The 19186-nt window shown below is 37.4% G+C and overlaps 1 protein-coding gene across 1 annotated transcript in view; it reads left to right on the top strand.

The window, feature by feature from the left end:
- The first annotated feature begins 3676 nt into the window (after positions 1-3676).
- Positions 3677-19186, top strand: part of LOC149530394 (uncharacterized) — a 151839-nt gene continuing 136329 nt past the window's right edge. Inside the window, exon 1 of the mRNA XM_089808195.1 lies at positions 3677-3936. Coding sequence (XP_089664321.1) covers positions 3688-3936 — 249 coding nt within the window. The 5' untranslated portion in view covers positions 3677-3687. The remainder of the gene's footprint in view (positions 3937-19186) is intronic.

The following is a 19186-nucleotide window of genomic DNA, read 5'->3' on the forward strand; positions in this document are numbered from 1 at the left end:
TCATTTGGTATGGCTCCCTTTAGGGCACTTTATGGCTATAACACTACTTCACTGTAGATTTGATCCTTATGGATGGTAGAGTTCCAAGAGCAAAAGATGTGGTACAACCAAGCATAGATGAAAAAATTACAGACTTCTGGGGCAAGAAATTGTTTTCTCGCAAGAAGTTTTTGCTTGCGAGTAGTTTTGACTTTTACATGTTGAGTTTTCTCACTGAGTTGTTTGTGGAGTTAGTGACAAAAACTTGCCAAAACTTTTGCAAGTTTGAGCCATTTTCTTGACCGTGGCTGTATAACAGACTTTGACATCAAAATGTTTTATTGTCTCTTTATCATTTCTTTTTTTCTGTCCAAGCCACAAACACCCTTTCAAGGTATTGCAAGGTCATTTGCAAATATTTTAAGTCAATTTGGATTGGATTAGCAACGGAGTTCAAACATGCCTATTTTGGGAGAAAAATGCTTAAAAATGAAGAATCCAAAGGCCACGCAAGAGGGAAATGTGCTTGGTGGCAGGGTTTTCACCTTACGACCTCACAAGAGGGGTTGTCCCTAGACCCTAATTGGGGGTACTGCCCCTAAACCCCTGCTATCGAATTTAAAAATGAAAGGAACAATTGATGGGGAAATCACATCGAATTAAGTTGATGCTTTTATACCTACTTTACTGAGTTGCTCCTTGTCCCCATTCTCTCCGTCCTCGACAAGTGGTGAAACATTGTTTTATCTCACTTTTGTTGCATCTAGGTTTGTAGAAACTCAATAATGGCATTTCTTGAGTACTCTAAATTGCTTTAGAGTGTAATGAGCAGGATTTAACACCATTTTTCTTAGGATGGAAGTCGAGCCACAACTAGTTGTGTCAAGTAAGGAGGCATAATCATAATGGACTCCTAGGATTGGACCCTCTACTTCTCCCCTAGTTTACACTAGAGTTGGGATGAACAAGATGTAAATTGTTTTGATGTTGTATTCATGTATAGTTTTGCAAAGACAGTTTGCTATTTTAATTTCGCTTTAGATTCTCAGGCTACTAGTCATCAATATTCCACATGAGGATGCCATTTTGTACCCAATATGCATTTTAATATATCTAGACTCAGCTTGTTTACTCATTTACTGACTTATTAGATGCATCTCCTCATTGAATTTTGCAAAAAAAACAAAGCTCTAATTAAATTTAAACAAATTTTTTAAGTTGCCATGTTTTTTGCTGAGCTCTTTTTGGGTCTTGGCGAGAAGTTATTGAGTCCGAGTATTTCAACTATGCAAAAAAGTATGGATACCTTGAAGTATCTGAAGGAAAACTCTGCAGTAGGCCCAAAATCGGCAAAATATATCTGCTTATAGGCACCAAGCTGAGGGTTTTTGAGGTTGGTGACATGGTGTTTTTGAGTTTGCAACCCTATAGACCATCTTCCATCAAAGCGAGTGGAGATGAGAAGATGAAGCCATGTTTTATGAGCCCTAAAAGATTTTAAGAAAGATTGACAAGGCAACTTATGAGCTGGAACAGCCAGCCAACTACAGGATTCATAATATATTGTATGTTTTGTGCCTCAAGAAAGCTCTTGGACAGCAGATTACTTCTCAATAGTTACCCCCACTTGGTGAAGGAAATTTAATTCTAGAACCTGAAACATTGTTGGGTGTAGGTTAAGAAACAATGTTGTTCTTGAGTATTTGGTGAAATGAAACAGCCAGCCAACTACAGGATTCATAATATATTGTATGTTTTGTGCCTCAAGAAAGCTCTTGGACAGCAGATTACTTCTCAAGAGTTAACCCCACTTGGTGAAGGAAATTTAATCCTAGAACCTGAAATATTGTTGGATGTAGGTTAAGAAACAATGTTGTTCTTGAGTATTTGGTGAAATGGAAAGGTCTTCCCCTTGAAGATGCATTGTGGGAGGAGGTTGAGATATTTAAACATCCCAGTTTGCAATTGCATGAGAACAAGCAATTTTGGGATGAGAGGATTGTAATGTCCTCGATTTAAGGCTGGGTTGACTAGCCTGTTTGGTTTTAACTAACACCACATTATTTTAATTTTTAAATAAATAAATAAAGAAATTATTAAATAAATAATACATTAATTGATAAAATTATTAATAAATGAAGTTTTCAAATAATTTGCTTGAAGCTTTGGGAGGCCGATTTTGGTAATGTCTGATGGTTTATTTCTGTCTTGGCCATCCTGAGATGGTTAGTATATATAGGGGATGTTCAGGCATTGTAGATTGTGAATTCAGGCTGCATTAAAATGAATACTCTTCTATCTGTGACAGAAACCTCAGAGGAAAAAGAGGTGAGACGAAAGCTTCAAATTCACTTCTTTCATTTAAGCAATTATACACTTGTTTCTACAGTAATCATCAGTATTTTCAGGTTGGAGAAAACAAAGATACGAAGGAGTGAGGACGCCATCTGCTGATATGCCTTTTGGTGGATTTCATTCCCTTTGCTTTGTGTCTTACCAACACCAGCAAAGCAGGAAGAAAGGGTAATTTGGAGCTGTCATTGGGCTGTAATGATTCAGATTAGCATTGCTCTGAGTGCTTCTCATCCAAGAAACCTAAGAAGAAGATGCACAACACTGAGTTCCGCCATCACTAAGGGAAGAAGAACAGACCATTGTTCTGAGGCATCATTGGGTTTTGTGACTACTGGCTGTGCCATTTCCAAGTTGCAAGGTTATAATTAGATGTCTGTGGAAGGAGCCAATGTCCTTGCCAATACCAGGCAGGCCAGTTAGTTTCAGATTTGTTTGTCACTGTTATATCTGAATTAGTTTGCTCCTCAATTTCTGGTTTGAGCAAAGTTTATGATTAAATCTGAATATGTAATTCCAAGGATGTTTTATTTTTATATCTGCATCTGTGTATTCACTGTGCAAGCCAGTCTGCTGAGGAATGAATATAATGTGTTCTGGAGGAATTTAATTATTGGAATATATATTGGGAGTCAGTAATTTTTTTAGACTTGCAAGGTTATTTCTCAGTGATATCGTTGAAATCTGGAAACACTCTGAGTTTACAATCATCTTATTCAAGTCTTAATTGTTCTGAAGTTTACATCTGCAACTATTTTATTCCTGCATTAACATCCATAACTCAGGTGTTTTAGATTTGTCCATATGATAATTATGCAGTGTTCATATTTTAGTTGCCAATAGTTATCAGTATTCTATGCAGACATCCCAAAAATTATGCTATAGGAAGAAAAATGGAGTTTAAGAGTTGGAGACTTCGATGTATGCCATATCAAGGACAGACAACATAAAATAACCATGTTTATATATTCCTTGTAACTCTACGTTAGGTTTGACATCATTTTTTCAGCAGAATATGTTTTTCTCTGACATTGAAGGAATAGCAAGTATGAGGATACATGTAAGCCACCACTTTTGATGACAGAATTTGGAAAGCATCATTTTATGTATATTCTTTTGCTTGTGTTCAATAGTTAGTGCAAGTGTCAAAGCTATGATCCCTTGAGTCAGTTACATGGTTATGTGTGTTTGAAAATGGATTAAGATAACTATGCACATGTAAGATACTATTTTTAAAATAATGTTGCTGGTTACAATGCCCTATGCACTATTTATCTCACTTGATTTCCTTTGATCTTTAGGAGCTAATTTTAGTTGTCTCAGCTTCGTAGTGGTTATTCAAGCTGATAGATATCTATGGCAGAGAGCAATTTGTGTCTGGATGGTGATTTTGAAAATCACTTCTCTTCAAGGCCTATTATAGATGATGGTGCGATTGACAGTAGAAGTGACAAAGACACTAATTTCAGTCTGAACAAACAAGGCTCCAGTCAAGATGTGTCCGCAGGAGACAGGTCTATTAATTCGAATCTACAATTCACCTGCTTTACCGAGGAGCCTCATGATGCTACCCTTCATTTTCAGATCATAAACCTTTCTAAACAGGTACTCTTTTCCATCTTGAAGAAAAGTGTAGAAGCAGGGCTTGTCATGTATTTCTCATCCTATTTATAGCAAGGGTCCTACCTGCCTACTAGCCTGGTATAGAGTTATGGCATTGTGAAAAAATGAATTTGTGTTAAACTTTAACTTTACATTAGAAATCAAAGAAGCAGATTTTTAGAATTCATTTTAAACTTCTGTTTAGATATGCCATTTGATACACCAGTCAAACTCACATTTGAGTTGAAAAACAATGTTCAGTTACAAATGAGAATAAAACACAAGTTTTATATAATGGAAAACATATGAATAAAACATAACCTGTTGAATAAAATGGAAAATACATTTGAATAAAACACAAGTTGTTGAAAAACAAAATCCCTTTTCTGCAATTCTTTTGCATTATCTTTTTTCTTGTGCTTACATTTTCCCAATTTAACCCGAAATTTTGAAGACCACTTACACTATGGCCATGCTGTGCCATTGCAGTGCAAGTATCATGCTACAATTTTTGAAGTCATGGGAGTGGCTGCATATATAGGGAAAATACAGTACAAGATGAAAGAGATAATGATTATGCCAATGTGTGACAATGATGAGCAATGATCTATGTGATCAGTACAAGAAAAGATGTTATAATATCACAAATGGTTAATGGCCGATGCTTTTTAGCTTCAAGTTTATGAAGTTATAAATAAAATAAAATCTAGGAGAAGCTAAACATGTAATTTAAGGAATCTATAAGAATGATAAGTGCAATGTGGAGGCAGAGCTCAGCAAATTAAAGATAACTTTTGATTAGAGTTTAAAGAACATTGCTCCCTTGCCTCAACAATTTATGCCCATGATCAGATGTTTTGGAACTCAAAATAATGACATTTATAGTTTTCCTCTTCCTGATAATGCATCATGGAGTGTGATCTGAAATGTCAATGCAAAAAGCTACCATACAATTATATTCAGAAGCATTCTCCATCACTATTTATGTCTGTTATTCTTCATTAAGTGCCTAAAACATGAATATTGTCTTTTGTGACATTGCTTTCTTTAGGGGATAGTGTACCCATTGTGGTCCTTGTCATTATGTAATTTAGTGCAACTGAGGTACTTATTTAGGTTTGACATTGTATGGTTGTGGTCTGTCCTTCCATCTGTTTCTATCCTTATGGGCTTAAATCAGCCTTCTTATTTGTTCGTTATGAGATTTGTATACTCGTAGTTAAAGTAGTTTTTCTAACTCACGAATATCGTTTATGGCTTGTTTTGATATTATGTCTATCACATGCCTCAGTTTGTGTTATTACGTAGAATATCAGATATTAGTTTATAGTTCTTTTCTTGATTATATATCAGCTGTATTACAAAGGATATTGACATTGTCTAATTATAATTGCCTCACATTACATATTTATAGAATATTTATCTTCTTGATTGCATATCATTTATATTACACAGTATTGGCACAAATTGCATAATCTCACACGCTACATACTTTTCTAGTAGTATGTTATTAATGAACCATTCTGCATCAATATGACATACGAAACTGCCAACTTTTTTAGGTATAATCTATAATCCTACATGCATTTTAAAGCTTAGTGGAGCTTTATCTGTGTAAGCTATAAGCTTTATGCCTTAGAATAATTGAAAGGTTGCAAGCTATTGATCCTTACAGTAATATGTTGTAGTTGCAGAATTCTGGATGCTTTTGCTCTGTCAAGGTCAAAAACTTATATTTGTCATATTTCTTAAAAGATATGCTACATGCTAAGGTTAGTGCAACTCCAAAGCTGTACATATTTCTTGTGAGATAAAAGCTTATCAAAGGTTGGGAGCTCCCAATTTCCTGAACACCATCAAATGCTTTCTCACACTATTCCCATGCATTCTATTTTTAAAGGGCTTCCCAAGAGAGTCTGTTCTCAACCCTTGCACAGTCATTGAATAACAAGCTAAGCTGTTAGTGGGAAGGAAAAGACAAACTAGTTGTTTGAGGCTTTAACATGCCTGAATTATCTGTTTATTGAGACTGATAAAAAAGATGCTTCCTTTTGCTTTCAAATAATCATTAATAATTAAGGTCCCAAAAAGCTGCCTAAAGAAGAATTCGATGTTCTGCAATGATAACATATCTCCAGGTTCTCTTCCAAAAATAATTTTTTTATTATCTGCCCATATGATTAGGGCCTATGTGGATCACCTTAAAGAGCACACAGTTATTCTGAAGTGGGGGAAATCAGTATAACATTAATTTTTACCAATTTAAATTTTATCAACTGCAATAATTGTTTACTAAATTCCAACATCATGCATACAAGAACACATTAACATAATGTTTCCATGGAAGTCCTAATGCGAGAAAGCCACGACAAATTAAAGCTTTTATATAATTTTTTTAGTTATAAAGTTCGTAGGAACCAACCCTTTATTCAAGTCGTGAGTGCCAGCTCATTAGAGGCACTAAACCCTCCTCCACTTCATGACCATCAATTCACTAGAGGCATCAACCTCACTACTTGAGCACCATCTCAATAAGAGACACCAATATCACCAATACGAAGCATCAGCTTCACTAGTTCAAATTTCCACCCTTTCAAGGTTGCTTTGACAATGGAGGATGGATGATCTTATTCTTTTCAAATTATGCTATGGTACTTGTTGCCCTCATTTCAGTCCCCTATCATTTTTGCAGGTAATAACTTGTTTAATTTGAGCCCAAAATGTCCAAGTCCAAGTTATGCAACTACGGCTTAGGTCTAGTTTAGAGTTCAAGTCAAGTCTCTTCTCATTGGGATTTCGGGTTTTCCCTTTCCCTTTTGCATCTCTGGTCGCGTTGCGTGGGTTAGGTAAAAAACCCGTGTTCAAGCCACCTGTGTAGTCCTCATTGATGCAGGCAAGGGATGAATAACTAGGGCCAAAGGCACACCCAGCTATCCAAACCACCCTGCAAGAGTTAACACAATGGAAGAAAACACGAGGAACAACACCAAAGAAAGAGAGAACAAGGATATATGTATTGATTCATCAAATATTCAGCGTACATGCCCAGCTGTAAGACCTTCTGGGTTACGGCCAATTACAAATGCACAACTTCCAGATCTCCAAATCAGCTTTTTAAATTCACATATCTCTTTTCTTTTGAACTCTCCCCAAAAATTTGCCCTAAATCTAAACCTAAACACCCTACTTATACTTGCCAAAATGGCTTACGGATAATTCTAGAACATAGAGAAACCACAAGTTGGCCCTCATCAAGTATAATTAACTATACCAAAATTAAATGTGAGCAAACTCAGCCCAATTGGAACTAGTCAGAATGAACTAATGTGCAGGATTACAAAGAAACCCAGGATGCTCCTGCATCAGACAACCAGGGTTGGAAAAAAAATGATTCTCCTGAATCATGCAAGTGTCACACCCTGAGCTGAATCCAACTCAGACTGAGAAATCCATGTAGCATCTTCAACTGGTCTATTCTTCCACTTCACCAAATATTCATAGTAATCTTTTCCTCCTGTGCTGTTACCAACTCTTTGATCCAATATCTGTTCAACCTCTTCGATTTGCTTCTTAGGATAATCATCAGGTACAGCAATTTCATCCTCTGACTCATGATACTTATACAAATCAACAATATTGAATATAGGAGATATATCCATGTCATCAGGTAACTCAACTTCATAAGCATTACCACTATTAAACTTTTTCAAGATCTTACAAGGTCCAAATTTCTTCATCTTCAGCTTATTGTATGTTCTAGTTGGGAATCTTCCTTTCTTCAGATGAACCATCACCTCATCACCAACATGAAAATCATGGTGTCTTCTAGACTGATCAGCATTCTCTTTATACTTCTGATTACTTTGTTCCAATCTCAACTTCACTTCCTTATGCAAAGACTCCATAAAATCAGCAAATTCTTCTCCTGCAGCGCTTCTCTTTTCTTCACCAACATCTCTCAAATCTGATATGCCTCTAGGATGCATTCCAGTAACAATCTCAAAAGGTGTCTTCCCTGTACTCCTATTCACAGAATTGTTATATGCAAATTCAGCTTGTACCAATACAATCTCCCAATTACTTGGCTTATTCCCAACCAAACATCTTAGCAAATTACCCAAGCTTCTATTCACAACCTCTGTCTGTCCATTTGTTTGTGGATGGAATGTAGAACTAAACTTCAACTCAGTACCCATCTTCTTTCACAAAGTCTTCCAAAAATATCCAACAAACTTACTGTCTCTGCCAGAAATAATACTTCTTGGTAATCCATGCAATCTCACAATCTCTTTAAAAAAAAGTTCAGCAACATGCTCAGCATCTGATGTCTTCTTACATGGTATAAAATGAGCCATCTTAGAAAATCTGTCCACTACCACAAATATGGAATCATACCCTTTCATTGTCTTAGGCAATCCAAGAACAAAATCTATACTAATGTCAGTCCAAGGTTTCTCAGGAACAGTAATAGGTGTATACAAACCAGTATTTTGACTCACCCCTTTTGTAACTTGACAAACTCCACAACTCTTTACAATTTTTTGAACATCCTTATACATTTGTGGCCAATAATATTTTTCTTTCAGCAAACCCAATGTCTTATCAATTCCAAAATGTCCAGCTAATCCACCACTATGCTTTTCCTTAATTAGATTCAACCTCATAGAACTTCTAGGAATACACAACTGAATGCCTTTGAACAACATACCTTTTTGAATGAAATACTCATCATACTTACTTATGCGATCTGTTAGATTTGCTGCTCTGCACTCTCTCCATGCCTCAGAAAAATTAGGATCAGCATCGTATAACTCTTTCATCTCATCAAAACCAAGAACTTCAATCTTCATTTCAGTCAACAAAGAACGTCTTCTACTTAATGCATCAACAACTTTGTTAGTAACTCCACTCTTATGCTTAATCACAAATGTAAAACTCTGCAAATATTCAACACACTTCATATGTCTTTAATTCAATTTATGTTGACTTCCCAAGTATTGTAAAGCTTTATGATCAGTATACAACACAAACTCCTTAGGCATCAAATAATGTCTCCACTTCTTCAATGCTTGAACAATAGCATAAAACTCTTGATCATACACAGAATATTTCCTTCTAGCATCATTCAACTTTTCACTAAAGAAAGCAACAGGCTTACCTTCTTAACTTAATACAGCTCCTATTGCATTACCACTTGCATCACATTCAACTTGAAATACTTCATTGAAATCAGGCAAAGCCAATACCGATAATTCTGCAACCTTTTGTTTCACAGTCTCAAAACTCTTATCAGCTCCATGTGTCCACTTGAATTCCTTTTTATCTCCCCTCATTGTTTCAGTCATAGCATTGCAAACAGCACTGAAATTCTTTATAAACTTTCTATAAAAACTAGCTAAACCATGAAATGATCTTACCTCACTCACATTCTCAGGTGTAGGCCATTCCAAAATTGCTTTAACCTTCTCAGGATCCATCTTCAAACCATTAGCTGAAATCACAAATCCCAGATACACAATCTCCTCTTGCATAAAAGAACACTTTTTCAGATTAATCAGCAACTTTTCCTCTTTCAACCTCTGCAATACTTGTCTAATATGCTCAAGATGTTCTTCCTTAGTCTTACTAAATATCAGAATATCATCCAAATAAACAATCACAAACTTACCCAAAAATCTTTTCAGAACTTCATTCATTAACCTCATGAAAGTACTAGGTGCATTAGTCAAACCAAAAGGCATAACCAACCATTCATACAAACCATCTTTTGTCTTGAAACCAGTCTTCCATTCATCACCTTCTCTGATTTTGATCTGATGATAACCACTCTTCAAATCAATCTTGGTAAAATACTCGCTCTACTTAAACAATTCATTATGTCATCCATCCTTGGCATAGGAAACTTAGATTTCACTGTTATCTTGTTAATGGCTCTAGAATCAGTACACATTCTCCATTCTCCATTCTTTTTAGGTGCTAATACAGCAGGTACAGCATATGGACTCAAGCTTTCTCTGATCAAACCTTTCTGCAACAACTCATGCACTTGTTTGTTAAGTTCTTCATTCTCTATAGGTGTCAATCTATATGGTGCTTTGTTTGGCAAACTTGCTCCAGGAATCAAATCCATACAATGACTTATACTTCTTATTGGAGGTAATCCATCAGGAAGATCATCAGCAATAATGTCTTTATATTCATTGAGCAATTCTGCAATTTCTTCTGGCACTTGGTCAATACTACCATCTGTCACTCGGTCACCACTATCTGGTACTCGGTTAGCATTATTCTCTTGCACATGGCCTTCATTGACAAAACTTGGTTTTCTTGAAATTATGGCAAAACAAACGTGATTCTTCTTCACTTCCTTTTCAAATTGTTTCCCATTAACCATACAAATCTTTACAGTAGTACAATTAACCTCATCTGAAACTTCAATCAAAGGCAACAATGTTTGTTTCTTCCCATTCACCCAAAGAGTATATTGATTCAATCTTTCCATCATGTACAACATGTCTATCATATTGCCAAGGTCTACCCAACAAAATATGACAACAATCCATGGGCATAATATCACACAAAACTTCATCAACATAATGTCCAATTTTAAATTTCACAAGGCATTGTTCACTTACCAATATCTTATGCTCATCTTTGATCCATGAAACATGATAAGGTTTGGGATGTTTTAGCCTCTCTAACTGCAACTTGGTAACCGGCTCTTCTGATGCCAGATCTGTAGAACTCCCACTGTCAATGATCACTTTGTAGCATTTTTCAGCCATCTTACATCTTGTCTTGAAAAGACTTCTCCTTAAAACAGGTTCCTCATCACTTTTTTTATTACATAAGGTTCTTCTCACCATCAGATTTTCTCCAACCTTAGGTCCACTTGGTGAACTTTTAATGTCTTCTTGAATCACAGCATTTCTATTATTCTGTCCACTTTCAGAGGATCTACATTCAAAAGATCTATGCCCTTCTTTGCCACATCTAAAACAATTACCATGAAATCCACTTCTAGAATAGGAATTACCTCTTCCCCGGTAAGAATTAGTGCCTCCTTGGTAAGAATTACCACCTTTCCATTCGGTCTTGCCTTTATCATCACTCTTCCATTTAGATTTTCCTTTATCTTGCATAGAATTGTCAGATCTACTACTTTCTCTATAAGATCTACCTCTACCTCTTTGGAATCTACCACCTCTACCTCTTTGTCTTTGTTCATGCTTCTTTGTCAAGATTTCCTCAGCCTTCAAGGCATACTGGTATGCTTCTTCCACATTTTCGAACTTCACAAAACTTATCTCATCTTGAATTCCACATCTCAATCCATTAATGTACCTTGCAATTTTCTCAACATCATCATCCACATGTCTGGATTTGATGTCCAATCTATAGAATTCCTCGGTATATTCTTTCACAGTCATGTCCCTTTGTTTCAAATTTTGCATCTTTCTCAATAAGCTAACTTGGTAATCAGCAGGAAGGAATTTGTTCTTTACCTTGTTCACCATCTTGGGCCAAGTTCTTATCTTCTCCTTTCGTCTCCTTTGTCTATCAGTTTGCAAGTGCTCCCACCATAATGATGCATGACCTTTCAGCCTAGTGACTGCAATCTTCACCTTTCTATTATCAGGAGTGTTTTCATACTCAAAGAACTTCTCCATATTAGAGATCCAATCCAGCACAGTATTTGTATCCAATTTTCCATCATAAGGAACAACTTCTACAGCAGGCTTTGAATTTGCCCTAGACAATAATCGCAACAATGTTTCCTCATCTCGATCTTCTTCAGGTTCTGGATTATGGTTTGGTGCTGCTGCTTCATCATCACTTGCATCTTCGAGATGCGCTCCACTCCTCTGGGCTGTCTCCACAACATCTAATCTGGCTGCAATTTGTCTTAACTGATCCAATATAGCGTTATCAACATTATTTCCTCTACCACGAACCATCTTTACAAATCAGGTTCTTGCAAGATCATAACCCTCTGCAAGTTATAGGTCAAATCCACAGATCTGCCACCCTACAACCAGATCCAAATTAGGGTTCTACACGATCCAATCTCCACAAGGATGAACTTCGGGCTTTGATACCAACTGATGCAAGCAAGGGATGAATAACTAGGGCCAAAGGCACACCCAGCTATCCAAACCACCCTGCAAGAGTTAACACAACGGAAGCAAACACGAGGAACAACACCAAGGAAAGAGAGAATAAGGATATATTTATTGATTCATCAAATATTCAGCATACATGCCCAGCTGTAAGGCCTTCTGGGTTATGGCCGATTACAAATGTACAACTTCCAGATCTCCAAATCAGCTTTTTAAATCCACATATCTCTTTTCTTTTGAACTCTCCCCAAAAATCTGCCCTAACCCTAAACCTAAACACCCTACTTACACTTGCCAAAATGGCTTAGGGATAATTCTAGAACATAGAGAAACCACAAGTCGGCTCTCATCAAATATAATTAACTATACCAAAATTAAATGTGAGCAAAGTCGGCCCAATTGGAACTAGGCAGAATGAACTGATGTGCAGGATTACAAAGAAACCCAGGATGCTCCTGCATCACTCATACACAAGGCAGCTGTACCTTACAATTCAGAGGTAAGTTTGACGACACAACTAAGGCTTTCCAACTGTTTAGAAACAATTGTTCCCCTAGCAATTGAGTGTCGGAGTGGAACACAAGGGGAATATCAAAAGGAACAATTTGTTAATCAAGTTTTGGCGACTCTATTGGGGAAGACAAACAGTTGCATATAGACTTAGTCACTAAGATTATGAAGGGAAATGGTACTCCCTCATGAGAATATAATCCTGGTGCTCCAACTGAATTTGGGTTTTCAGGACAAACACGAGGACATCGTTGGCCAACTGAATACCTTAGCGTGGAAAACAAGGAGGAGTCTCGAGGATTATAAAAGAGTGAGTCTGGTTTTAGAAGGAGAAGAGACGTTAGCTGAAATTTGGAGAGAAATCATCAAAGGCATAGGTTGAGACAGGGTCAATGACAAGTACCACATAATTGACTTGGTAGAGATAACAAAAGGAAACGAGAATATCTATCCAACCTGGAGTCAAAATGGTACACTAGGAGTGCTAGGGGGCAAGGTAAGATGGATTTTGTCTTTGAAGAATTGAAGAAAGCAATTTGTTGGAATTCATCCACCTGGAGGAAAGGAAAGGGGCGAGATAAATTCCATGCTTGACGATCTAAGTCAAATCGTCTTCTCGGTAATAAACCCCTTTTGTCAGAGTAAGAGTAGACTAGCTTCACCCTCGAAGTAGCAAAGCACAACGACATCTATTTGTCATGCCCTAACATTGGATGGAGTAGCTGCTCCTACAAGAGTTAATCTTCAACCAATTTCGCCACAACATGAGCAATGGCTGTATCTATACCATGGGGAGCCACAATCGGTCCCTTGAACTTAGCCATACATAATCACCTTCCGTGAGGTTCCAGGAAGCATTTCCCAAGATTTAGAGGTGATGGGAAGGTCCTGGCAGAAGAACACGTTGCATCTTTCTTTGGTGCGTGTAGTGTCGTAGCTCCTCAACATGAGGATGTGATTGTTTGCTTAGGGCCCATTTGGTTACAAGAATTGTTGAACGCAGAATTCATCTATGCTGGAATAAGCGCTCTTCTAGAATTCGTGCATTCTTAAAACTCGTTCTAGAATGTCATTTGGACTTGTTTGGTTGTCCTAGAAGAGGAGTCGGCAAATGCATATTTTGTGTTTGCTTGCAACAATTGAAATAGGAATTGGAATAAGTTTTTTCAAATCTTAATAATTTAAACTTAGTCTGATTATATTTTAATGGTTTTTAAAATGGAAAATTTATTTTAAGTTACTTCTTTCTTTGTTTAATTGACTTTATCACAACCTTGTGATTGTGATATATATGTTCATTGTTAATATTAAAAGTTAATATTTTGATGGCATTTTCTATAATTTTGATTACATTTTAATAATTTCATTAACAATAATATTGTAATTAAACATAAAACATAATTATAAATTTGAATAAAATATCAAAGCTAATATCATTTCATTTTTAAATATATTAAAGAAAATAAAAAATACAATTAGTGACAAGACTAAAGACTAAAGACAAATTTTTTTTTGTAAAGATAATTTTATCAAAATTAATGAAAAGATATCAAATCTGATACTAGTCTTTTTTGTCATCTTATAAAAATCGTCTTTCTTGTCATTTTATAAAAAATCCTTGTACAAATTTTAGCTATGCGCTTTTTTGCATATGTTCCCAACAGATAAGTGCAATTATAAGGCAAAGAAGACATCGTAAAAATAGAATTTCAGCCTTCAAAGCCTTGCAACACTTGCACTCTGTTCCTTCATCACGCACTGTGTTTGTTCTTAGCTAATTTGTAACAAATTTAAATGTATTAACAACCCTTTTCAAATTTGGGCAATTCCAAAATTTACGCCCAGGATTTGTTTGCATACTCACCCTCCCAATTTCCAAGCACGACACACATGGAGTTTTACACATTCCAGAGGCTTTAAGCAGGTATTTTGCTTACACCCACAAGCTCAAAATTGCCCTTTATTCGATCTACCAGTAAGCTGGATCCATTGTCTCAAGTTTTTGGAGCTTTTTCATCTTAAAAGTTGAACATCCTATTTCTGTTGTATAAACTATAGTAAGTTTGTTTTTAGAAGTTGAAACAGTCAGCAGACATACAAGTGAGGGTTGGGTAGATTTGATTGGCTTATTTCAATTTTGAACTGAACACCCAAATGCATTTTCTGACGTATAATTGGGCCGTTGTTTCAGAAAGCTCTCAACTGACATGTATTTGAGCTTTGGGTTGATTAGATTGGCTCATTTATCTCCTGAACTATGCACCCATATGCGTTTCCTACTGAATGATTGGAATATCGTGCCAGGAAACTTGCAGGAGATAGAGAGGTGAGCTCTAAGTGGATCAGATTGATTCTTTGTTTGCTTATGCCTCCTTGGCACTCATCTGCACTTACCTTTGTATAATTAGATTTTTTTTTATGTATATACAAGGATGGAAAAACAATGAGCATCGAGGAGAAGTGTAATATGGAATATAAAATCGTAGTACATAAATTGCTTATGAATAGGGTGGATACATGAATATATATATACACACACACACACACGTCTGGTCATGCCCCTGTTAGTCTCCCCCTAGAGACTCTTGGTAGCTAATGATGCTTAAAATGGTATGTAATAATTTTTCTTAAGAGAGCTCTGTACAGGCACATAGATGAACGTCCTGATTGATTTTCAAGGTAACGAACGGATTAAACCTACTTAAACTGAATAGCTTTCTTTAAGGGCCTTACTTCAGTGTTTCCGCAGGCTCATTAGTAGTGTGCATATGATGGTTTTGAAAATTTGGGAAAAAGGGTCCTATAGAGCCTCCTGTGTAACTTGTTCTGAGGGTCCTTTCAGGATAGGACTTTGTGCTACTGTTTGGCCAATTATGTCTGCTTGCAATTGTGGCGACTTTTATTTTGGAAGTTTCTCCAATTAGATCAGTTGATTGAATGAGGATAGATTTAGTTGTTTATATTTGCAGTTTTACAGCCTTAGTAAGTCTCATGGTGAAGCTGTGTGTGTTCCAAAGAGGAGGCATGCATTGAAATTTACAGCCTTAGTAAATCTCATGGAGAAGCTGTGTGTATTCCATGGAGGTCATCCATCTTGTTGAACAAAATATAGGGTAAATGTAAAAAGCAGGGGGATCTCATATATTGAATTGCTGTCTTGCTTGTTCGTGAACAGGGTAAAAATAGTTCTCAGGTTTAACTATCAGAAGGAAAGGCAAGTGATGGCAAAACATGTTCTGATAACTGAAAGACAACAGCTGCTGTGTGGAAATTTAATGCATGTATATCTTGATCATGGCAAAGGAAAAAGAAAATTGGAATGCATTATAATAGTTTAACTTGGAATCATTTTGAGTTGTTTTCCAATCATTTGGGTTGCCTCAATTCAAAGGAATTGCACAGAAAGCAACATGGTGGGCATTAAGCAAGATTACTGCATTAATCGGCACTAAGCAAGATTACTGCATTAATCATCATTGAGGCCAGAGGAAAAATATATATATATATATATATATATTTGGAGGAGCATGTCATGACATGCATCAATCCAGGGAATGGAACTGCGAGGATTATAAAAGTACGAGCTTGGGATAATAATTATGCGAGGATCACAAATATTGTAACTGCCATGTATGTAATAATTATGTGAGACAAATATGAACAAGAAAGACATATTGCAACTTGCCCCCACGCTTAAGATTTCATTATCCATGGAATTTGACTGTGTCAAATCACTTCTGAGAATCTCATTTGTGATTGGATGCACATATTGCAGATATCTATTGCACTATAACAATATATTCTCTTTAGTGGAAAGGGTTGACAAATACTAGTGATCAAAATTCAGGTGGCTAAGAAATCATCACATTTTGGGTACAATTGGGTCCGCAATCATCCTCAGTTTCATAAACTATTTGCGTTCAAAATACTACTTTCTAGGGGCATTATATTAGGCTCTCAAATCCTTGGTTAACTGAGAATTTATGCTTTCATTTTTGGGAATCTACCCATGTTGCCTCTATATTGGGAATTGTTTGCAGCAGCCGACTCACCATGTATCCAAGACACTGAACAATGAAGGAAACCAATCAGCAAATTAAACAGTCGAGTACTAAAATCTTGCATTGCAAAGATAGCATACAAACTAATAATTGTATTCCAGATGTACTAACTTCTTTAACGAGTTTGTCCATTTGAGCAAGCATGCAATTAAATTTTGTTTCCGGATAGAAATGTACGAGGAAAGCCACAATTGTATGCTACCATCCAATTGTAAGCTACCACGATTATAACTTGACAAAGAAAAGCATCTTATCGGGGTTGCACGGATAAAGAGTGTAGGAGGGATTATAGTAAGTTTTCGGAGGATTTTGCTCGTCGATGTGGAAAAACCCAATTATACAGCCCCTTTATTACTACTGCTCCCATCGACATAAACCCAAAATAGACAGAAAAAAGGAATTTGTAATGCATAATATGTTATCTCCAGTCTCCTCGGCAGCATTAGCGGAGAAGGCAACAACTTCTCTCCTTTTAACATAAGAAGAACCAGATGTTCCAAAGCCAGTGAAAGCATTAGCAGCATTAATGAAGGAATCATAATTCATGTAAAACTCATTTCCTATGCAGTCACCTCCAATTATAGAGTTAAAGACGTCAGAAGAAACTATTGAAGACACCCCTCAAATCCACTAGTTGTCTATGATTACACTGGCGATGTAGATGAATCTCTGTGGGCGCCTGTTATGGGCACAAAAGTGAAAGTGATTGAATATAATGCAACGGTTCAGATTGTGTTCTAGGGAACCACTATTCTCCAGGAGGACAACCATCCGATGCATATTCATGGTTATGATTTTTATGTGGTGGGAGAGGGGTTTGGTATTTATGTTGAAGCTAATAAGAGCTCTTTCAATGTGATTGATCCACCTCAACAAAATACTGTAGGGGTTCCTTGTTTACCGCATAGGTTAATTAAGAAATGCACACAGATAATGAACACGAATAGTAGTACTCCTTTATTCGCATATGCCAATAGATTACATAACTAGTGATAAGATCAGATAAGATAAGATGATTTACAATGTACCCAGACAGGGTATAAATACTTTCCGCCAAACCTTTTAGAAGGGGTCCGTTGGCCACATACAATAATAATCTATTTGTTGGCTACAAATCTTTACCGACGACATGAACTCGTTGGCTTGTCGGCTACAAAATCTTTACCGACGACAACACCCTGTTGGCTACAGTTTCTACCGACGACATCATCCCCCCCAAAAGAAAAAGTTGTCTCCGGACGACAATTACAAGATACTCGAGACAAATTAACACACAAAATACATTAACTGACTAACTATAATAAGATAAATCTGCTTCTGTCACATCCCTTTCACATTTGTTCTGTGCCTGCACCAAACTGGTCTCCAACCCACGATGCATCTGTAGCCTTTGCCAACACAATACTATCTTCTTAGTCAAGCTGACCTTGATAGGCACCTATGCTGCCAACTCTAGGTACATTGAGCCAAGTGTTGTTGAACTGCCTTCAACTGGATGATCAACTCCTCCCAAGCTCTCTGTGCATCCACCAAGACAGCCTCATGTCCAACACCCACTCCAAGTGCCTCTGGTACACAGGCACTCCATGCTTGCAGCAGCTCCAGGTCTCGTCAACTGGTCACACTTCCCATTACTGATATCCGCAATGACTGGGGGTCTAGGGGGCAATGCCCCTGGCAGGGTCGAGGGGCAGCGCCCCTACGGGGTCCTGGGGCAGCGCCCCACGTGTGCTCCCTGTCGCAATATAGGGCGGGATCTCGCTGCCAAGACCAAATTAGCACTCCGAAACCCACACAAAATTGCATGGAACACACTTTCTGTGATTTACTTCTGATTCTACACTCTTTCTGGCAACCACTGATGTTTTCCCTTCCCTTTGGCATTATGCATTACTCATTCCGAACAATTTGAATCTGTCAACGTTTTTTTTTTCTTGAAAACCTCCTGTCACCCTTCTTCTGTGTCTACCGGTGTACTGCAATCTTCTCGTGGGTCACCTTTCGTAGCAAAAGGACCTTCTGAACTGTTTCACTCGTGCGTCACCTTCTGCGGCAAAGGTGTCCGCGGACTCGTGTCCGTGGCCATGTGATCACGGGACACCCTGCCCGCGGGACACTTAGTGTCCGAGGGACACCCAGCCTGCGAGACACTTAGTGTCCACGGGACAACCTGCCCACACGACACTCGGTGTCCTTGACTAGTGCCCGTAGGATACCAAGTCCGCGGGACCACTTCTTCTTGGCAAAACTTTCTTTCCAGACACCTGCATGATCTCATCCACTAATAGAACGTAATCATACGCTTGAGTTATCCCCGTAACCACCATAGATCGCTTCTCCTGGAGTTTGTTCAGATTATACAATCTTTATCTCAGGCTTTCCATGTCGTGTACCATGAATTCCGTCGGTTGCCATTCCTTGCCGTCAATAGCTATATTCTTGATTTGAGAACCTTCACTCTGTACCGTTGAAGCTTTTATTAAACCCTTCCTCTTAGTTTCTTGTACAGATCGTATGATGTGTTTTCCTTGCTGCCGGCACCTTTCTACTACATTCGTGTTA

This window comes from Cupressus sempervirens, chromosome 11 (assembly GCF_028749045.1).
Source record: "Cupressus sempervirens isolate cs-2001-9-10 chromosome 11, ASM2874904v1, whole genome shotgun sequence".
Taxonomy (NCBI): Eukaryota; Viridiplantae; Streptophyta; class Pinopsida; order Cupressales; family Cupressaceae; genus Cupressus; species Cupressus sempervirens.